This window comes from Balaenoptera physalus, assembly GCF_965194825.1.
Source record: "Balaenoptera physalus genome assembly, chromosome: 1".
Taxonomy (NCBI): Eukaryota; Metazoa; Chordata; class Mammalia; order Artiodactyla; family Balaenopteridae; genus Balaenoptera; species Balaenoptera physalus.
The window spans coordinates 163,637,515-163,660,777 of record NC_138882.1 but is presented as its reverse complement, the minus strand read 5'-3'; the positions used below and the strand labels follow the sequence as shown (position 1 = coordinate 163,660,777).

At 39.8% G+C, this 23,263-nt stretch overlaps 1 protein-coding gene across 1 annotated transcript in view; it reads left to right on the top strand.

Moving 5' to 3' along the window:
• ZMPSTE24 (zinc metallopeptidase STE24) overlaps window positions 1–23,263 on the top strand; it is a 50,461-nt gene that overhangs the window by 11,299 nt on the left and 15,899 nt on the right. The window contains exons 4-7 of the mRNA XM_082443956.1: window positions 10,206–10,322; window positions 10,718–10,870; window positions 12,228–12,369; window positions 17,246–17,430. Of these exons, the coding sequence (XP_082300082.1) occupies window positions 10,206–10,322; window positions 10,718–10,870; window positions 12,228–12,369; window positions 17,246–17,430 (597 nt within the window). The remainder of the gene's footprint in view (window positions 1–10,205; window positions 10,323–10,717; window positions 10,871–12,227; window positions 12,370–17,245; window positions 17,431–23,263) is intronic.

The following is a 23,263-nucleotide window of genomic DNA, read 5'->3' as shown; positions in this document are numbered from 1 at the left end:
GTATACCTCTTAGAATCTCCACTGAGCTGCTTGAGTTGACTGCCCACTCTTCCAGGAATACCAGTTATTGGAATCAAAGCCTTCGACCTGAGACTTTCTGCCTATAATGGATGCTGGGACACTGCTTTTGACTTTTTCTTGGAAATTGCCAAGTCTGTTCTCTCCTTCCTGATTGTTTATTTGAAATGATGGGTCTTATCTATACATGTAGGTACCTTGGGCTTTAATTCAGCTCATCCTGTATCCCTTTTCTGTGTACCGTTTTCTAAAGGAGCCAAACTCTTTTTTTAAGACCTCTTCTTCCTGTGATATCTCTGTATCTTCATAGACTCTGTCCTGACCTGCTATGTGCGCTGTTATAGTTTAATTGCATGTCCTCTGTATTGTTTCATAAACAATTTAAGGTGGTTTTGTATAAACATGACTGGCTCCTATTTTAGTTCCCATCTTCAATGTCACTTTCTCAGAGAGGCCTTCTCTGACCACTCTCATCTAAAATAGCATCCCTCTGTCACTCTTTTTTTTTTTTTTCCCTGGCCGAGCCACCTGGCTTGTGGGATCTTAGTTCCTCAACCAGGGATTGAACCCAGGCCCTTGGCAGTGATAGCGCGGAGTCCTAACCACTGGACTGCTGGGGAATTCCCCCCTGTCACTCTTTAGTGAAGCATATCACCTTATTTTATTTTCTTTATAGAGGCACTTACCACTATTTGCATTTATCTTATTGTTTATTCGTTTACTTTTTATCTGTCACCCTGACAAGACTTTTAAGCTCCAAGGGGACAGAGACCTTACATATTTTCTTCACTGCTGTGACTTGTGCCTAGAACAATGCCAGTCACGGTGTAGGTACTCCATAAGTATTTGTTGAACGAATAAACCCAGTTTATATACATACATATAAAAATATTCCTTACGTTAATGGGACATTTTATATAATGTTCTGAGACATTATTTTTGTATTTAACAATGCTTTAGAGATCTCTTCCTGTCTGTTTGTATAGATATTTGTTTTCTTTAATGGCTGCATGGTACTGGCAGTCCTCACTCTGCACAGTTCTGATATACACACGTTTCACTTACCATGGTTTAGTTAATAACACCAGTCCCTCAGCAGGTTCAAATTTCAGTTACCACAGTATGTTACATGCATAACTGCATAAAGTACAAGGTCCCTGCTAGCTCTTCAGTCCACAAATCACTGTGCAAATAACAGATGCTCGTGCAGTGACCAATCATGTCACTCTTTTCAAATTCTGCTGGTGACTGGTCACTGCACATCTGCTATTCAGTGAATCAGAGCGTGCAGTCGTCTTGCCTCCTGGTCTCCCAGCTATAAATCCACATGACATTTTACAAAGATGGATCACTGAAAGAGGGAATTGGCCAACAAAGATGAAAGTGTAGCAAAGAAATGGAAGATGATAACACTGGAATTGAAATTCAAATCTAGGAACTTCCCTGGCAGTCCAGTGGTTAAGACTCCACACTTCCACTCAGGGGGCATGGGTTCAATCCCTAGCTGATGTACTAAGATCCTGCATGCTGTGTGGCATGGCCAAAAAAAAGAAAAAGAAATTCAAATCTGATGTACATGGTACAGAGGAAACAGCTGACCAAATTCCCACCTGAAACAGCTTTTTTGGTTTTTGTTTTTTCATAATGTATGAAGCACTGAAACACCCTTTCCCTGGATCCTCACCAGTACTTATTATATACATGATTTTTAACTTTTGCCAGTCAGGAAAAAAATGTTATTGTGCTGTTATTTCATACAACTTATTGAATGGAACTTGTTGAATGGAAAAGTCACTTATGAAGCAACATAAGTAAGTAAAAGTGTGTGAATATCCATACAGATTTTTAATATAACTAGTGTCCTGGTGATGAACATTTAGATTGGTTCAATCTTCCTTCCTACCTCCCTCCCTCCCTCTCTGCCTTCCTTCCTTCCTTCCTCCCCCCGCCTCCCCCAGCTCCCTTCCTTCCTGTGTTGGGTCTTCGTTGCTGTGTATGGGCTTTCTCTAGTTGTGGCGAGCGGGGGCTACTCTTCGTTGCAGTGCATGGGCTTCTCATTGCGGTGGCTTCTCTTGTTGCGGAGCACAGGCTCTAGGTGCTTGGGCTTCAGTAGTTGTGGCACACGGGCTCAGTAGTTGTGGCACACGGGCTCAGTAGTTGTGGCACACAGGCTTAGTTGCTCCACAGCATGTGGGACCTTCCTGGACCAGGGATCGAACCCGTGTCCCCTGCATTGACAGGTGGACTCTTAACCACTGCGCCACCAGGGAAGTACGGTTCAATTTTTCTTAATTGCCTACACTCGTGCCCATCCTTGTACACATGTCGTTGTGCACATATTCCATATCTATAAGAAGTCTGAAATAGTATATACCAAAATTCCAAAAGTGGTTTTCTTGGGAGAGAATTTTGGTAATTTTTATTTCCTTATTTTTGCTTATCTCTTAAGAAAATTCAGCAATAAGCATCTACTTCTCATATAATTAAAACCAATTTCTTCACTAAAAAAAGAAGAAGAAGAAAACTAAGTGGACCTCAGCTTACCCTTAGGCATAGGCAGTGTGTCTTTTGGCAGGACTTTTTGCTTTCCAAACTACCAACAAGTGGTCTCATAATCAGTGTCCTTATTTTTTGACAGTGATATTTGGCCCAGCCTTTTTCAGCAGGTAATCGACTTAATGACTCAGGATGCTCCAGAGTTCTGTTGCCACGTTATGCATATAAGATGGAATGAGTAGGTTCATCTCAGACAAGAGGTGAACTGTGCCATCAGGATGTTTTGGTCTGGATCACTCTGCCCTCATGGCGCAGCACTTTATAACGTTCTGTGTCCTGGAGTCTTCAAGTGTTCACTGATAGGGCTAGAGCCCAGATCTTGTTGCCTTTGAGAAGCTATGCGTCAAAACCCCTTCCCCTCACTACCCAGTAGATCTTATTCCTAGGATATTTTCTCCTTCCTGAATTAGAATTAGAGATCTTCTGAGAAAAACTCCTGGAAGTTTGTGTATTCTCCAACTTCCCCAGTGTGACTGTCACAACTCCTTTTTCCAGCTAGAGTATCTTCCTTAACGCAGTCACCTGTCTAAACTCCAGCTCACAGTTGTGTGTTAGGAGTAGAAGGGTCTTAGAGAAGAGTAGTGAAAAGTAGCATTTTGGGGTTGGATTATGAAAATCTTTAAAAGCATAATGAGTTTGCAGTCTTATAGAGCAGTGGTCCCCAACCTTTTTGGCACCAGAGACCGGTTTCGTGGAAGACAATTTTTCCATGGATGAGGTGGAGGGACAGTGGGGAATGGTTTCAGGATGATTCAGGAGCATTACATTTTTAAAAAAAAATAAATTTATTTATTTATTTATTTAGCCTATGTTGGGTCTTCATTGCTGCGCGTGGGCTTTCTCTAGTTCCGGCGAGCGGGAGTTACTCTTTGTTGCGGTGTGTGGGCTTCTCATTGTGGTGGCTTCTCTTGTTGCGGAGCACAGGCTCTAGGCACGTGGGCTCAGTAGTTGTGGCTTGCAGGCTCTGGAGTGCAGGCTCAGTAGTTGTGGCGCAGGGGCTCCTTGGCATGTAGAATCTTCCTGGACCAGGGCTCGAACCTGTGTCCCCTGCGTTGGCAGGCGGATTCTTAACCCCTGAGGCGCATTACGTTTATTGTGCACTTTATTTCTATTATTATTACATTGTAAAATATAATGAAATAATTATACAAGTCACCATAATGCAGAAACAGTGGGAGCCCTGAGCTTGTTTTCCTGCAACTAGATGGTCCCATCTGGGGGTGACGGGAGACAGTGGCACCCGAAGTGTGTTGCTTATGTCCATCTACTCCGTAATCTCGTTTTGGTTGCTGTCACTGCAGAAAACCCTGCTTCACAAAGACAGGATGTTGGAAATGGAAGCAGGCTTTTCAGTGCTTTTGTGGCAATCTCAGGATATTCCACCTTGACTTTCATCCAGAACATATGGAGATTTGAAGTTGTCTTAAACATACTTTTAAGGCCGCCATCATTTACGATCTCAAGCAGTTAATCCTCTTCTAGCACAGACAAAGTTAGTTCACCTGGCTTATTCACAAATGGGTCGCAGATCCATTCCTTCCCAGTTCGGGGGTCTTTTGTGGTTGGGAAGTAATGCTCAAAGTCTTCTGAAAGCTGAGATATGTGATCATGCACCAGCTGGGAGAAAGAAGCCCCTCGCTCAGTCTCTTTCAAAATCTCTGCTAATGTTTGAAACATGTCAAAAATCCCAGTGTTCACTTGTCGACCCCATAATTCCAGTTTGGCTCTGAATGCAGCCACTTTATCTGCCGACTTGAACACAGTTGTCGTTCTCCCCTGAAATGACAGATTGAGTGTGTTGAGCAGGTTGAATATGTCACACAAGTAAGCAAGTTTTGTGACCCATTGTGTGTCACTGAAATGTGCGGCCAGTGGTGACTGTTTTTCTAAAAGAAATCTCTGGAGCGGCTCTCATAGCTCAAAAACTCTGGCCAGTGATCTACCTTTAGAAAGTCATCTCACTTCTGTGTATAAGAGAAGACGTGTGTGCTCTGCATCCATCTCCTCACAGAGCTGCACGAACAGATGTGAGTTAAGGGCATGTACTTTAATGTGGTTGATAATTTTAATCACATCCTGCAAAACGCTGTTAAGTTCAGGTGACATTTTTCGGCTAGCCAGCAGTTCTCTATGGTTGACACAGTGAGTAGACTAACATTCAGAAGCGACCTCTTTGACCTGAGTAGTGAAACCAGAAAGCCATCCAGCCGTGGCAGCCGCTCTGTCCATGCATATACCGACACAAAATGACCAATTCAGTTTTCCTGATATGTAATCATTCAAAGACTTGAATAGTTCCACAGCTGTGGTGCTGGTTGGCAACAAAAGTGCACATAACATATCCTCATGCACATCCTCCTGAAAAATATATCGCACAGAAATATATCGCAAGGCAAACATTGCTGCCTTGTTGTCAACATCGGTAGACTCATCAACCTGGATTGCATACCATGGTGACTCATTAATCCTCTCTAACAATTTTGCCTCAATATCCTCTGCTATTTCATCAATTCGTCTAGTTATGGTGCTAGCCGAAAGAGGAACACGTGCCACCGTTTGAACTGCAGCCTCTCCTAAAAGTTCACGACAAATGTCCTTAGCAGCAGGCAGGATCAGCTCTTCACCAATGGTAAAGGGCTTCTTAGCTTTAGCCATGTGGTTGGGCACTAAGAATGATGCTCTCAGTGCAGACACATTTGATGACGTGGTGGCCTTCAATAACTGCTTCTGTTCTTCGTGTTCATGGTTTTTTTCCTTTGAAAAACTCCAAAGGCTTGTCTTTCAATGCAGGTGCTTGGTCTCCATGTGGCGAAGCAGTTTTGAAGGTTTCATGGCTTTGTTGGATAGCCAGTGGCCACATATTATACAAAGTGGGCTTGGAGAATGTGAATCACCTGTTGCAATGAACCCGTAATTTAAGTAGGACTCTTGGTATTTTCTTTTAAATGTAGCTTTCTTTTTGTTGGCAGTCTTAGAGTCTTCTGCTGTCTCATCACTGGGTCTTTCTCCCTTTTCAAAGAAGCTCTCCAGTGATGTTTGTTTTTTTACTCATCCTGGCTAGGGTTAGCTTGTGGGCTTACCAAAACTGTGACTGAGACAAGTGCACAGTGTGGGAAAGAGGCGTGGATGGAAGTAGATAAAATAATGGGCGGGCCACGCACGGACTAAAATGTGTCGGATTCTGACTTAAAGCCTGCCACCAGATGCAGCTGTACAATTGAAGTACATCAACTCACTTGCCACAATAAAGCCTGCCATCTGATGCTTAATTGTCGCTTGCCACTCACTGATAGGGTTTTGATATGAGTCTGTAAGCAATTGATTTATTATGGTCTCTGTGCAGTCAAACCTCTCTGCTAATGATAATCTATATTTGCAGTCGTTCCCCACCGCTAGCGTCACTGCCTCAGCTCCACCTCAGATTATCAGGCATTAGAGTCTCATAAGGAGTGCACAACCTAGAGCCCTCACATGCACAGTTCATAGTAGGGTTCGCGCTCCTATGAGAATCTAATGCTGCAGCTGATCTGAACAGAAGGCGGAGCTCAGGCGGTAATGCAAGCAATGGGGAGCAGCTGTAAATACAGATGAAGCTTCGCTCGCTCCCCCACTGCTCACCTCCCGCTCTGCGGCCTGGTTCCTAACAGACCACAGACCAGTACCGGTCTGTGGTCTGGGGGTTGGGGGCCCCTGTTATACAGCCATTACAAGCTTTTAAAGTAGAGAAGTGGAGTTTTAGATTCATCTGGTGTGTATGTAGGATGGATCGAAAGGGGAGGGATTGATATTAGGCAGAGGGACCATTTAAGAGGCTGTTTTACTGTTTAAGGCAAAATAATTTACAAAGCTCTTGGAATCTTAGTGTTTTAAGGAGGGAATAAGCCTACTGATTGGGGAATTAGACTTACTGTTCATCTTCTTTAAGAAGAAAAATGGTTTATTGATAGAATTATTCATTTAAAAATGGTATTTATGCATAAGATAAGTGAGATTAAGAAGGAATCAAGTTGTCTTAAATTAATTCAAGGCTCCAGACATAGATGATTTATATGTTAGTGTGCAGAAGGAAATTGAATTTATGGCATATGTTGATAAACTAGGGAGAATGGAGAACGTTTCAGAAGACTACAGGTGAGCAAAATCTAGATTTTCAAAAGGAGAAAATGGTAGATTCTGTGCAGAATGCTAAACTTGATAATCAGTGCCTTATCACAATTCTTCAGTGAATTATTAAGGAAGAGATTTATGAACTTTAAAAAAAAGAGTAGAGGGACTTCCCTGGTGGCCCAGTGGTAAAGAATCCACCTTCCAATGCAGGCGACGCAGGTTCAATCCCTGGTCAGGGAACTAAGATCCCACATCCTGCAGGGCAACTAAGCCTGGCGCCACAACTACTGAGCCCCCGCACCTCATCTAGAGAGCCTGTGTGCCGTAAACTACAGAGCCCACGTGCTCTGGAGCCTGTGCCATAACTAGAGAGAGAAAACCCACACGCCACAACTACAGAGAAGCCTGCACACCGCAACTAGAAAGAAGCCCGCATGCTGCAACGAAGAGCCTGCGTGCCACAACTCAGACCCGATGCAGCCAAAAAAAAAAAAAAAAAAGAATAGAGCCCAGTTATAATCCCAGAGCAGCTTGTGAAGGGCACATGATAAAACATTTTATAGTTAATCTGAACGACTAAAGACAGAGGAATAGCCAGAAAGATTCTGAATACGTAAAATAATGAGTGGTAACTTTTAGATATTAAAATGTATCATAAATCTTAAATAGTGTATTGGTACCAGAAACAGGCCTAACTAAGTATATGTAATCTTGGTATATGATTAAGGTGGCATTTCAGATTGGTGAGGAATATATAGATTATAAATTTTCTTAGGACAACTGAGAAAAAAATAAATTCCAATTTTATATCCAAGAAAAAGAAAGACTTAGATGAATTGAGTATTTAAATATAAACAAAGATACATTGACAATACTTAAACAAAAAAAAACTATAAATTTTTTTTTAACTTTTTATTTGATATTGGAGTATAGCCGATTAACAATGTTGGGATAGTTTCAGGTGCACAGGAAACGGACTCAGCCATACATATGCATGTATCCATTCTCCCCTAAATTCCGCTCCCATCCAGGCTGCCACATAACATTGAGCAGACTTCCCTGTGCTGTACAGTAGGTCCTGGTTATCCATTTTAAATATAGCAGTGTGTACATGTCAATCCCAAACTCCCTGATTATCCCTTCCCCCTTTCATTCCCCCTGGTAACCATAAGTTCGTTTTCTAAGTCTGTGAGTCTGAAGAAACTATAAATTTTAATATGATCTAGAGTTTTAAATTAATTAATTAATTAATTAATTAGGCTGCATTGGGTCTTCGTTGCTGTGCACGGGCTTTCTCTAGTTGTGGTGAGCGGGGGCTACTCTTCATTGCAGTGCATGGGCTTCTCATTGTGGCGGCTTCTTTTGCTGTGGAGCACAGGCTCTAGGCACGCAGGCTTCAGTAGTTGTGGCTCGTGGGCTTTAGAGCGCAGGCTCAGTAGTTGTGGCGCACGGGCTTAGTTGCTCCGAGGCATGTGGGATCTTCCCGGACCAGGGCTCGACCCCATGTGCCCTGCATTGGCAGGCGGATTCTTAACCATTATGCTACCAGGGAAGTCCCGAAAGAACACTTTAGAAAAAATTGAGTACCTCAACAGAAAAATGGGCAAAGGCAGAAATTCGTATGATTATAAAATACATGAAAAATATAAATCCATACTGACAATCAAAGAAATGTGTTTTAATACAACAATGAAGAATCTAGGAGTTGTGCTTCTTTCTTTGTTTTGACCTATCATATCATATTGGGGAAAAAACAGTTAAAAGAATCATAAGACAGAATTGTTGAGGGATAGGGAACTAGTCTCATGCTGCTGTCAGACTGAAAACTAGTATAGTTTTTCTAGAGGACACTTTGGCAGTGTGTATCAAAAATCTTTTAAAAGTTTGACACCAGACATTTCACTTTTACGAATTTATGGGGAATGAACGAAAGGGGTTCATTGTAGCATTGGAATGAATGCTATAATGGAAATATATGTAATGGAGCCATTAGCAATGAAGAAGTAGATCTATATTTATTGATATAGAAAGATGTTCGTGATATGTTAAATGAGTAAAGCAGGTATTCAAACAATCTATACAATATGGTTGTATTTTTTGAAGATGAGATTCTGATTCAGTAGTTTTGAGGAAGGTCCTGGAATCTACTTTTTTTTTCTTTTTAAGGAGGCTTTTAGCCCTTCTCACAGGCTCTCTCCTTGCCTATGTTACTTTTTAATTTTTTTTTATTATTTATTTTATTTATTTATTTTTTTGGCTGTGTTGGGTCTTCGTTTCTGTTGTTAGGGCTTTCTCTAGTTGTGGCAAGCGGGGCCCACTCTTCATCGCGGTGCGCGGGCCTCTCACTATCGCGGCCTCTCACTATCGCAGCCTCTCCTGTTGCAGAGCACAGGCTCCAGACGCGCAGGCTCAGTAGTTGTGGCTCACGGGCCTAGTTGCTCCGCGGCATGTGGGATCCTCCCAGACCAGGGCTCGAACCCATGTCCCCTGCATTAGCAGGCAGATTCTCAACCACTGCGCCACCAGGGAAGCCCCTGGAATCTACTTTTTAAAAATTTCTCATTTCCCATTTGGGGACAAATGCTGGCATAAACCACCCTGCATGTTGTAGCCAGACAAATCTCCTTTCTTCCTCTTCCCTTCTCCCTCTTCCTATGTTTAGAAACGTAGTGGCTGTGTCTTTACTACCAAGTCAAATATGCTTTGCTGGTGTACTCACACTTAGAAGAATTCAGTTTTACTCTAGGGAGTAAGAGGGAGAGTGATGGCGTGGTGGGAGGGAGAGTGAGGGTTTTATTTGCTTCATTGCCTTCCCCTCCCCACAAGTTCCTTCATACCAATTAGCCCTCATCCTCCACTGTCACAGGAAAAGATATTTGTAAAGAAAAATGAGGCAGTTCTTGGCTTTTGATCTCCTAAGGACCTGTTGTTAAGGCAATTAAAGGAGTTCTGGAGGGTTATTTTCTCTCTTGAATTCTGGCTCTGGTAAAACTTTAGCACACTCTGCCCCACCTGCCCTGGCCCAGCTTTCCTGATGCTCCATTATGTTTCTCTGCCTGGTCCCAACTAGGCCCATCATCTTGTCATCTTTCACTTTTAAGGTGCTCTTTTCTTTCTCCTTGCTTTTGCAAACTGTGTGGAATTCCTCCTTGCCTCTTCTGTCCCTCTAATTTATCTCTTTCTTCAGAGTAGCATTCCATTTCTCATCAGCGTTGTAAGCCTTTCTTGAATTCACCAGCATATGTGGCTCAATTTAAGTTCTTTTAACCATTTTGTCTCTATGACTTCAGTTAACTTTCATATGGTGCCGTGTAATAAAAGAAGAAGTGTTTTTTTGCCTCCCTATCTTGCAAATAAACTCTGAGGGTAGTGGTGATGTTTCAGGCCTTGTATGACCCGTAGAATCAAGCACATTGCTTGAGTTATAGTAAGTACTCAGCAAATACTCGTTGATTTGTTCCCTAATAATTCATTTGAAGAACGAATTAATATTAAAAAACTGCCTCTTTTTTTCTTGTGTTTAGATCACTCAGTCCTTGGTGTTTCTGCTGTTGGCTACACTTTTCAGTGCATTGACTGGTTTGCCGTGGAGTCTTTATAATACTTTTGTGATAGAAGAAAAACATGGTTTCAATCAGCAGGTAAAATAGAGAATGCAAATGTTCTCTTTTGTGCTTTTGTCCTCTGCTGGGAATAATTAAAACATAATTTGCTATTTTAGAGCATGAATTAATCGAGGAAAAAGGAACTGCAGATATGGTAAAGATCATAGTTTAAAGTTTTGCCATAAACTCCTTTAATGTCTAATGTCTAATGCACTAATGTCTAGTGTTTTTCAGCTAATAACATTTAAATGAGTTTATTTTAAGCTATAAAATGCAAGACATTGACTTATTGTCTTAGGCTACCTGTTGTCATATAGGCTCACTGCCTTTTAATTTTTAAAATTGCTTTAATAATGTATCCTTTCTATTCACTTATTTGTTATTTTAAAAGCAGTTTCTTAGTTTCTCATGATGACCTTTTATTTTTTCAGACTTTGGGGTTCTTCATGAAAGATGCAATCAAGAAATTTATTGTGACTCAGTGCATTTTATTACCTGTGTCTTCACTTCTACTTTACATTATTAAAATTGGGGGAGACTATTTTTTTATTTATGCCTGGCTGTTCACACTAGTTGTGTCTCTGGTAAGTGAAATCTTTGTTTCGATTTTCTTTTACAAAATGTTCCTTGGTGAGATAACTATCATTTAATCTTCATTAGCATCTAAATGGTTCTTAAGAAGCAGAAGAAATATAAATAGGTGCTCATATAAATTCCTCTTCTGTTTTCTGCTTTTAGCTATAGAAATGGGAGAGTTGACTCTGACCATAGATTTTCTTCTCCTTATACTGGCTCTTATAGATTCTAGAAGCTAGTTGTTAGTTACCTTTAATGATCCAGTTGTCAAGCAGTTTGAGGCTGTGCATTTGTGAGTTGCCACCAGAATGATGACTAAGTTTGACAATTTGATGACTCTTGACTGAGCTCCAGTGTCTAAAAACCATGGATATTTTGGAGAGAGAATAGATGTAAGCGGGATAAGAAAAAGAAAGCATAAACGTATCTGCTTTCTCCTGCCCTCCTTCCCCTACCTTTCCCTTCCTCCCCCTTCCTTCTCTCCCCTTTGCCCTCTACCCCTTCTTCTGTCCCTTGCCCCCTCCTCCTCCCCCTCCCCCTCCCCCTGCCTCTTCCCTTTTCCCCCCACAGCCCCCCCTTCTTCCCTCTCTTCCTTCTCCCTCCTTTTTCCTCTCTCTGCTTCCCCATTGTCCCTTCTTCACGTCTTCTTTTCCTCTTCTCTTTCCCATATTCCAAACTGCTTTACAGCACAAACACTACAACACGATCAAAATGGTCTGTTAACAGCCCCCAGAAAATACGTCCTATCAGCTCTTCAGCTGCACTGATGATGAGGTTTCTTTTAGTCTGAATTACCATGATGCTCATTGCTTCACCTCCTGCTGGTGGGATCATGACTGGAAAATGGGTGCTAGTTGGACTTACAAATATATGTCGTATGGCAAATTGAAGTGACAGGAGAGAGAGCAGAGGAAATGCTCCCAAAATGCATAAGGAAGTGCTGTTTCAACCAGTGTGTATAGTTATGAACTGCAGGTCAGTAATGTTAGCAGGCAAACCAAATAATAGCACACAGTCAAGCTCTAGTAGTTCTTTTTTTAGCAAACACTTCAAGTCTATTATGATTACCTTGAAAGACAGAATTCCAAGTTATGATAGGCTTATGAAGTGTCAGAAATCCCCAAGATAGTTTTGAATGGACCATTTGGCTTTTCAGTTATTACCATATAGAGACTATTCATTTTGATTTAATTCATCAAACAGATATTGAATGCTGTACTGGTACTATTTCGGGAATAACAGAGCAAATAAGATAAGGTCCCTGTTCTCAGGGCTGGAATCACATAGTTTTAATATTGAATCTGTATAGTGAGTAGTTTCTCTTTAAGGACATATTCATAGGTTGTTCTCATATTTGCGTTTCAGGTGCTTGTCACCATCTATGCTGATTACATTGCCCCTTTATTTGACAAATTCACACCTCTTCCTGAGGGAAAGCTTAAACAAGAAATTGAAGTCATGGCAAAGAGTATTGACTTCCCTTTGACTAAGGTGTATGTTGTTGAAGGTAAGGCTCCCTGGGGTAAGAAGATTTTATTTGAGTGATTTGTTTTATTTGATTAGTTTATTCTTAAAACTTTAATAAAAGAACAAATCAGTTGGTTTGGGGTTTTTTTTGTTTGTTTGTTTTTGTTATTTAAAGATTAGGATTTACATTTTGGCTTTTGAAGATTTATAAGAATTGATGACATACTCCAGGGATAGAAACTGGTGGCCTGATGCCAAGTCCTGCTCTTGCCTGCAGCTATGTTTGGTTGGCTTTATTGTTTTTAATTCTGCACCACGGCCTTTATCACTCCCTGCTATGTCATGATATTAGACTGATTTATTCACTTCTATTACCTGCCTGGCTCCTATATGTAATTGAGTTGGACTCTTGCTTAGTTAGATTCCATTTGGCACTTGGTTTGGGGGCTCAAAAACAAAACCAATGTTATTGGCTTTGTCTCCACCAAGAAAACTTCCAGTGTTCTGCAGGACTCTGATTTCACCTGCAGATTACCCATGATTGGTACCACTTGGTACTTTAGATTAGTTATACTCTGCTTTTCTGATGATTGCTTTTGAAAATTAAGCTATCTATCTGTTAGCTTGTGTAAGACTACTAAAGTCTCAATGAAACCCACAAAGATGCAAAGAAAAACTGTGTGGTACCATGACTTTCAGAATCTGTAAATTAAAATCCATGTAAATGAATGAGTGTAGTTCTGCCTCTGCCACTTACCAGCTGTGGGATCTTGGACAAGTCACTTTGCATCTCTGGGTTTCAGTTTTGCTTCCTCTGAACTATGGTCTGGCAAATGCTTTCTGTAAAGGGCTAGACAGTAATTATTTTAGGCTTTGCAGGTCACATGGTCTCTGTTGCAACTATTCAACTCTGCCATGATAGTACAAAAGCAGCCATAGTAATACATAAAGAAACAAGCATGGCTGTTTTCTAATAAAACTTTATTTATAAAAATAAGCGGCAGGTTTGATTTGACCTGCAAGCCATAGTTTGCCCTTTCCTCCTCTAAAGTAAAAATCACCATTGAGAGGTAGCTATGGCGGATGAAGGAGTAGAAACTGAGAAGTAATTGCAGGGTCCGGGAGGACAGAGATGGTCACAACTGGAAAGAATGAATTAACAGCAACGAGAAGAGTGTAGAAATCTCAGGCATTTGGTGGCCAACTAAAGGCACAATTAGAACATGTCTATGGGGAAATGGTAGAAAAAGAAGCCAATTCATACTACTGCTTTGGCCTCTGAGATTGCTAGTCTTTTAATAATATTAAACTAGTAGCACAATGATCAGTAGAGTAGAACAATCTCTGAGGCACTTTTACTGAAGGGGCAACCTAAGTTGCCGATCACTTATAATCAGATAACATGAATGCTAATGCTATGACAATAGAGGTAGTTGAGAAGATATGTGATATATACCATCAGTGCTATATGATTTTAGCTGAAATAGTCAGGGAAGGCTTTATGGAGGGTTATAACATGAGCTGGGACTTTGTGGAAAATCAAGATTTGAGTAGGTGGAGGGTAGCATTTCAGAGGTCAGGCTGTGGAGCCAATAGGCTTGCGTTTAAATTCTAGTTCTAGCACAGATTCCCCGTGTGACTTTGGGCAACTTACCTCTGCTAAACAGAAGTTACTCATCTGTAATGCATGCTTCTGTTGTTGTTAATAATGTTGTCAAAAATATTTTGAGTGAATGAATGTTGTTAATAACAATAACAACACACATGATGGATTTGTAAATTGAAAGGAAAAACCGAGTGAGAAACCAAGAGTCTTGCTCTCAGAAAATGTCAGATAGCAAGTACTGCACAGAGAATTAAACTGATGTGAAGTGATAAAGAATGGCTGAGTAGATACTTTCGATTAGGTCATCAGACAAGACATCTCTGAGCAAATGAATTTAAGCTGAGATCTGAAGGAAGGAGCCATCCATGCCAAGATCAATGGAGAGACCCTCCAGAGCTTTGTATCTTCAAGAAACAGAAAAAAGTCCAGTGTGGCTACCGCATGGCAGGAAAGTGTTATGACATGAAATCTGAGACATAGGTGAGAGTCAGACCACATAGGCCTTTGTAAATCAGAGTAAGGAGCTTGGATTTTATTTTAAGTCTAGGGTTAAAGCTATTGAAGGTTTTAGGAAGGAAAGTGACATGGCCTAGTTTGTACTTTTTACCTATTTTAGGTTGCTTTATAGAGAATAGACAGTAGGGGAGGCAAGAGTAGAAGCAGGGAGAGCAGTTAGGAGGCCAGTGCTGTTCAGGAGGAGATAATGCGGCTTAGACTAGAATAGTAGTAATTGATGGAGAGAAGTGGATATACTGGGGATGTGTTGTAGAGGTAGAGTTGATGGAACTTGCCAGTAGATGACATGTAAAGGAATAAGAGAGAAAGAGACATCAAAGATAATGCCCTAGATTTTTGGACTAAGCAGTTGGATAAATGGTAGGTTATTGAGATGGGAAAAAACTGGGAGAAGAGCAAGTCTGTGAGGGTTTAAGTTCTGATGGGTGTGTTACGTACCTATTGAACATTGTACTAGAGTTCTACAAGCAGTAGTTAGTTGCACGCCAGCCATAGAAACCAACTATGATTTAACCAGAGAAATTCCTTATTGAAACAATATTTGATAACTCACAAAGTCACCAGGAAAGTTAAGTTTACCAAACTTGGGAAGTGGGCTCTCCATCGGGAGACTAGGAACTCAGAATCATCCTGCAGAACCAGTCTGGGGAGGACACTGCTAGTGGCTCCTGATGTTGGAGTCAGCAGTGTGTATCCCTAACATCACTTCCACTAGCACCTGCAGAATTCATTCCTCACTGCCCTGCTTCTTTATGTAATTAGCTAACTGTTTCAGAGTCCCCAGTGGGTGCATCTGATTGACTGAGCGAGGGCATTGGGCTAGCTGCCAGGAGTGCTTGGGGAAGCAGATATCTAGCTTTTTAGATTTCTCAAATGAGAAGCAGTCTCTCACAAGATTTGCATGATGCGAAATTCCCTAAACTCTGCAAGGGAATTCTAATACTGGTCAGGGAAAAACCTATACTTGAGAATATAAACAACAGATAGGCACTTTAGCCATCCATGTGGAGATGTAGGCCTGTCAAATAAGCAGCTGGATATATAAATCCAGAGTCCTAGAGAGAGGTCAGGGCTAGAAATAGTAATATGGAAATATCTGTATCTGGCATGTAGATACCTCCTTGGATGAGGGCACTTAGAGAAGAGAAGGGGGCTCAAGTCAGAGTCAGCAGAGGAGGAAGAGCCAGCAAAGGAGGCTGAAGAGGAGAGACCATTGAGGTAGGAAGAAAACCAGGAGAAGATGGTGTTTCTCTTGAGATAGGAGAAGAAAGTGTTTCAAGGAGGGAGTGGTTAACGGTATCAAATGCTGCCAAGAAGCTGATTAAGATAAGACATCATAAATGAAAGATGAAGAGACAGCTGGCCATGCCTTACAATTTCATAGAACGTTTTGGTTTTCAGAGTTCCCAAATACATTACTTCATACCTCAAGTGGTACGATAAATCCATTCAGTAAACAAGCATTATTAAATAAATACTACATGCAAGGCATAGTGATACAAAAAGCTTATGGTCTAGTGCAGGGACTCTTAAAACTTTAGTGAGTATAAGAATTCCCTGGAGAGTTTGTTAAAAGATTCCTCGGCTCCATTCCCAGATATTGGGTGTTTCTAGTATTTATGTCTAACAAGTACCCATAGGTGATTTTGGTGTAGGCATTCTTTGGGCCACACTTTGAGATACTTAGACCAGTGGGAGATACTAAGACATTCATTTTGTTTTATTTATCTGCCTACTTCCATAGATAACTTCAGGTAGCTTCTAAGAAATATTTTTAAATTAATTTAAAAATTAGAATCAGAGAAGATAGAAATGAGATAGAAGTATAAGATCCAGATACCCAGCTTTCCAGATCCTAAGGTCCTATATTATTGATAAAATTGGACCACATGTTTGGCTCTTAACTTCCAGGCAACCAAACCAAAAAGTCCTGGCCTCATATCATAAATGAGAAAATAAAGCTTAAAGAAATTAAGAAAGTTTCTTACATTTACACAACTAATACATGGCAGAGCCAAGATTTGAACCTAAAGTCATTCTTAACCACTAAATTCACTGCACATACTAGAACATAAAATATAAAGAAAATAAAGTATAGAAAATAAAGAAAAATATAAAGAAGAAGATAAAAATCAACCATAGTTCAGCTACTGTTAGCCACTGTTAAAAATTTAGGGTTTTTTTTTCAGTCTTTTTAAGATAGTTTTAATTTTTTCTGATTAAATAAGTATACTGACTTTAAAAGCCTTGGAACAGAGAAAAGTATAAGGGAGGGAACAAAAATCCATATTTCTAGAAGCCAGTGATAAACACTTCAATATTTTAATATATTTCTTAATAGGCTTGTGTTTCTGCTTTTCTATTTACATGTACATTTTTTCATGATAATAATGGAATTTTATATACATGAAATTTTACATCCTTTTCAGTTATGTTGGTGAGCTTTTTCCTATCTTGTTAAAATATTTCAAAAGTATACTTTTTTTCTGGCTGCTTAAAATTCCATTTCATAGCTTTACCATAATTTAATCATTCCATGACTGTTGGATATTTAGGCTTTATTTATTTACTTATTGCTATAAAGCTGCAATGAGCATAAATATTTGTTGTCAAGACTGCAAAGAAACAGACACTTCCCACTGCTGGTGGTGATTTATGTTGATATAATACTCTTCAGGTGTTAAACAATTTGAAAATGTTAACGTCCTTTCCAGTAATTCAGTTTCTAGGCGTCTCTCCAAAACACCCCATACTTTTTAATTATTTTCCATGCTTTGAACTGTCTTTTCCTTAGGATCTAAACGCTCTTCCCACAGCAATGCTTATTTTTATGGCTTCTTCAAGAACAAGCGAATAGTTTTGTTTGACACTCTACTAGAAGAGTATTCTGTACTAAACAAAGACAACCAGGAGGAGTCTGGCATGGAACCCCGCAATGATGGAGAAGGGGACAGTGAAGAAATAAAAGCTAAAGTTAAAGTGAGTTCTTCTCTTCCTAAGAGACCCTGGCTTAGTTTTTATGAACAGTTCCTGTGACAACTCAAAATAACATTAATTTCTATGTAGTGAGTGTTGATTCAGGGAGACTATCAAATAAAAACACAGTGGCACCTTTATAACTGTGGTATTTGGGAGAGATTATCACTATCGTTACACGCTAACTACCTTGCAAGCTTTCACAGAATGTACACAAGTATAAGGTAGGAAAGTTCTTATGATTATAAGCTGTCTTTAAAACAGGGACTTTATATATAATTCCTGACATGTTTATGATTGAAGAATTCCCACAGGCAAGATAAAAAGGCGATAAACATCTCATTTTTAGCTTAATTGAGATATAGTAACTATAGGCTTTGGCAGTGGAGAGACTTGAATTTGAATCCTGGTTCTGTCATTTAGTAGCTGTGCATTCTTGGGTATACTATGTAACTTGGTCAGTTTTCTTTTGTTTGTTTAACAAATATTTATGAAATGTAAACTCTGTGCTGAGATACTTTCCTTGGCACTAGGAATACAAAAATAAAGAGGCAAACCTTGCTCTTAAGGAGTTTATAGTCTAAAGGGGAGAAAGTCATACAAGCATAGTACAATATGGTAATTGCTGCAGTGAAGCTATAAATACTGTATGCAGTGAGAGCACAAGATAAGACGTTTGTTAAATCTGACCTTTTAGTCTGAGAAAGCTTTTTCTGAATCTTCTCCTGGATGAGGTCAGCTAATGCTGATTAGCAAAATCTAAAGTATACCAAGACTAAATGGGGAGGGGAAACACTGATAAGAAAACAGTACATATTTCATCAGAAACAGTCTCCAGTAGTTGTGTGTGTGACGGAATGTGCCATTGGCTTTGGTGTCATTCAGAGATGATTTGGGATCTGTGTAACTCTGGGCAAGTAACTTAAGCTCTCTAAATCTTTGATTTCTTAACTGAAAGACAGTGCCATCAGGGTTTCTCATCTTGGCACTATTGACATCTTGGACTGGACAATTTTTCATCATGGGAGGCTATCTTGTGCATCATAAGATGTTTAGCAGCATCTCTGGCCTCTCCCTTTAGATGCCAGTATCAGTCCCTCCTTTCCCAACAATTGTGACAATGAAAAATGTCACTAGACATTGCCAGATGTCCCTGGGGTTGGGGGGTGCTGGAGGGAGGGGGCAAGATCACTCCTAGTTGAAAAACACTGGGATAAAGATGCCTACCTTTTAGGGTTGTTAAGATTAAATTAAATAATATATGTGAATAACCTTGTACTCTATGTACTTTAAGTACCAGAAAATAACTATTATCACTGAGCCTCTGTTTTGACTCTAAAGAGATGGTCTAATAGAGTGCCTAGCCTGTTTTAAATATGTAGATGGAACAAAATTCTGTGAAGGGGTTAAACAGCATTGGGTGAAGGTTAACTCCTTTGATTATATTTTTTTTCTTTTTTTTTTTTTTTTATAATTCTTTATTTTTTTTATTTATTTTTGGCTGTGTTGGGTCTTCGTTTCTGTGCGAGGGCTTTCTCCAGTTGCGGCAAGCGGGTGCCACTCTTCATCGCGGTGCGCGGACCTCTCACTATCGCGGCCTCTCTTGTTGCGGAGCACAGGCTCCAGACGCGCAGGCTCAGTAATTGTGGCTCACGGGCCTAGTTGCTCCACGGCATGTGGGATCTTCCCAGACCAGGGCTCGAACCCGTGTCCCCTGCATTGGCAGGCAGATTCTCAACCACTGCACCACCAGGGAAGCCCCAATTATATTTATTTTTAAGTGGGTTTATCAGATTTCCCTAGCAGTCCAGTGGTTAAGACTCTGCGCTCCAAATGCAGAGGGCACGGGTTCGATCCCTGGCTGGGGAGCTAAGACCTCACATGCCACGTGGCGGGGCCAAAAAAAAAAAGGGGGGGGGGGAAACAAGTGGGTTTATCCTGTCCGGATATTGGAATAAAAGTCGTTTTGGTCTGACCAAGAGTAATAGGACTTTAAGCTAGGAAGAGCTCTTAAGGTCATCTTATAGACAGGAAAACTGAAGTCCAAAAAGAGTAACCAGGTGACAACAGTGGGGAATCATGCAAGTTCAGCAAGTCAACCTGCTGAAGAGGTATCCACATACAGGGTGGATTACTTTATAGCCAAACCTGGGTGTTAGATAGTGGTCTGCTGATTTCAGTAATGAAATAACTGACCTTTAGAATCTGTGAGAACAGTATTCTTTGGCTTAAATCTTAGAAAAGATTAGTCTTTTGAACCCTGTTGAACGGAGTTTGGGTTATTTTGTTGGCTTCTTGAAGAGTAGCTGCAAATATTTTAGCATCTATGTATAAGTTACATAGTCCTACCCTAGAGAACCTGTAGTAGAGGAGAGTAGATATGTATACAAATAGCCCATAGTTTAAGGCAGAGGGTGGTAAATGAGTGGCTGAAATAGTGTGGCTTTTAGAAATTAAGAAATTAATGCAGATGCTAATGGTCAGACAGGTTTCTTAAAAGAGAGGATATTTGAACTAGGCAAAATTTTGACTTGGGGATGGAGCTTTTCAGGTTGAAGATATGGAATGAATAAAGCTATAAAGACAACTACACAATGGCTATTCTGAGACTAATGAATAAATGGATTCTTGTAGAAGGGGATAGAAAGGTAGGCCAGGACCAGTTTGTAAAGTACTTCTTCCTGAAGACATTGAGTGGTTGTTTTCAGTGGCCTGGAAAGTTTAGATTGATTTGGGTAGAGGCCAAAGCTTATTTTAGGAAGTTTAAAATTTGGTGGCAACGTATATGATAGAGCAAAGATTAGAGGCAAGGGGGACTTCTAGGGGCCTATTGCATCAAGATAAGCAAGATAAGCATGAAATAAGGGCCTACACTAGAGTGAGAGGTGAGAATAAGTGTGGAGTCATAATAAAAGATGGATTTAAAGTACTTGGGTGATTGCTATTATGGGGAGTAAAGGAGAAAGTCAAAGATTGACGTAGAATGCCAGTGCATGTACCACAGGTAAGGTAATTTTAGGTAGTATATCAATATTTAAAATTTGAATGGCTATATGTGTATTAATGTATATTAGGAAAAAGATAAAACTGGCTTATGATTTCATGAAAATTGTCATTTAGGATAAGGCTAAGTTTTAAAAAGTGAATTGATTTTTTTAAAGATATTAAATAATCACACAGAGAATACACAGGTGTGGCAGAAGTTTAGGAAATAGTGGTTTATTCAGCACCTGCTACTGAACGCCTACTATGTACAACACAGTGGGGGATACAAAAATGGTTTTAAGTCTGGATCACATAGAAAGGATGAAGTGTTTCATTTTGAACAGACGTTTAAAGAAGAAAACTAAAGTTATCTGAAATCCCTCCTCTTAGAGATAACTACTATTAACATTTTGATGAATATCTCCATACTGGCTATTCACATTTTAAAAGATGTCTAGGAAACTTACTCTCTGCAGTTTTATCCTTCAGAAGATAAATTCGATCATTGGAACAACCTGTCTCAAAAGCAGTTTAAGTAAAAGCAAAAATTTTAATATATAAAAGCTGTATATAAAAGCTGTCCTTTTATAGAAGAAAACAAGTATTTCCCCAGCAAGTGCTAGGGTCATGTGAAAGTCTTCCCAGCTGATAAGTATAATAGAGGACAAGATCCTGAGATGTGGGTTTGGCTTTTACCCACTACTTATTAGCAAGATGATCTTAAGACATTTTAACTTCTCGGTGTCCTTTATCTCTAAAATGAAGATATTACTTCCCATCTTGTGCAGCTTGGTGTTGTGAGGATCAAATGAATCAGCATATGAATTTTATGAAAAGGAAAGTGCTATAGAAAAGTGAAAGATATGTGGTACTTATTTTTGTTCTTGTATGTGAAATTTGCAAGGGAAGAAAAGAAAATCCAGTTTTGTCTAAGAATGTACCACCAATAAACAAGTCTCCTTTCTGCAGAAAGTGACCCTTATTTAAGTTCTTTTCATTCCATATCTTTGAATGTGACTCCATGCAGTTCTGAATAACTTCCTAAACCCAGACATCAAACCAAGAGACAAGAACCTATGTTATCTAATAGAGACCTGCTTGTTTTATAAAAGAATTAATTCATAGCTCATACTGGGAAGCAGGTAACTAGTGAAAATAGAAGCCTAAAGACTGTGTTACTTTATATAAAATGAGGCTAATGATAGCTGCCTTCTAGTAGTGGAGATTAACAAACTGTATGTAAAATATCTAATAATACAGTGTCTAGTACATAGACCATTTAATGAGTGGGAACTGTTATCATTATTATTAAACAAAGCAGCCTATTTTGGTTATTATTAAACTAATAGACAAATTAGAAAACATGAAAAATCCAACTAACCATAAACATCTTACTATATATATTTCTAGTCTTTATAAACCATCATTTTTTAAAATCATTCTCCTCGGGACTTCCCTGATGGTGCAGTGGTTAGAATCCGCCTACCAATGCAGGGGACACGGGTTTGAGCCCTGGTCCGGGAAAGTCCCATATGCTGCAGAGCAACTAAGCCCATGTGCCACAACTACCGAGCCTGTGCTCTAGAGCCCACGTACCACAACTACTGAAGCCTGCGCACCTAGAGCCTGTGCTCCGCAACAAGAGAAACCACCGCAATGAGAAACCCGCACACTGCAATGAAGAGTAGCCCCCGCTCACCGCAACTAGAGAAAGCCCACACACAGCAACGAAGACCCAAAGCAGCCAAAAATAAATAAATGAATAAATAAATAAATAAATTAATAAAATAAAATCATTCTCCTCTTATTGGGTATATGGGTTGTTTCCAGTGTTTTGCTGTTAAAAATATTCTTGCAATGAATATTTTTGTATATAAATCTTCAGCTGCACCTCTTAATTTCCCCCTTAGAATACATGTCTATTAATTGGTGCTTTGTTCGTTATTCCGTCTTGATGGCCATTCCCTGAAGGTACAGGTACACGTGTCTCTTAGCCATTTAAGAAACTAGGCTAGTTATCTCATTCTTTACTTTCTCTACCAAATGTATTCTGACCTAAATACTGATGTTTAAAAGGAAAAGAGATAATAAATGTAAATGCTATCTTGCCAGTCATTTTAATCTATCCCTCTTTTTCATGCATCTACCCAGCCTCATTTTTAAGTGGTCATTTTCCTTAAAAATGAGGAATTGGTGAAGGAGTGGAAAAGTGGTAGAATATCTAGATTCCAGTATCTTGCTGCCTGTGTTTCCATTAGGTTGCATTTTTCTAAGGTGTATAAAACAAGATAAATTCCCTTTTTGTCTCTTTTTTTTTGTACTTCACTCTTTTAAGTAGCTGGAGTTTATTTCAAAACTGTTAGCCTTCACTTTCTAGGGTATATATTGTGTAATTGTTGCGGGATAGATATGTGTCCCATAGATGAAGCTTTTTTATTATTTTGTTTATTTTTTTTAAAACAAGAATATTTTTAAAATATTTATTTATTATTTATTTTTTTTTTAAATTTATTTATTTATTTATTTATTTTTGGCTGTGTTGGGTCTTCGTTTCTGTGCGAGGGCTTTCTCTAGTTGCGGCAAGCGGGCGCCACTCTTAATCGCGGTGCGCGGGCCTCTCACTATCGCGGCCTCTCTTGTTGCGGAGCACAGGCTCCAGACACGCAGGCTCAGTAGTTGTGGCTCACGGGCTTAGTTGCTCCGCGGCATGTGGGATTTTCCCAGACCAGGGCTCGAACCCGTGTCCCCTGCATTGGCAGGCAGATTCTCAACCACTGCGCCACCAGGGAAGCCCTAAATATTTATTTTTAAATAGCAACATACTTTATTTTTTAAAGTAATTAACTAATTA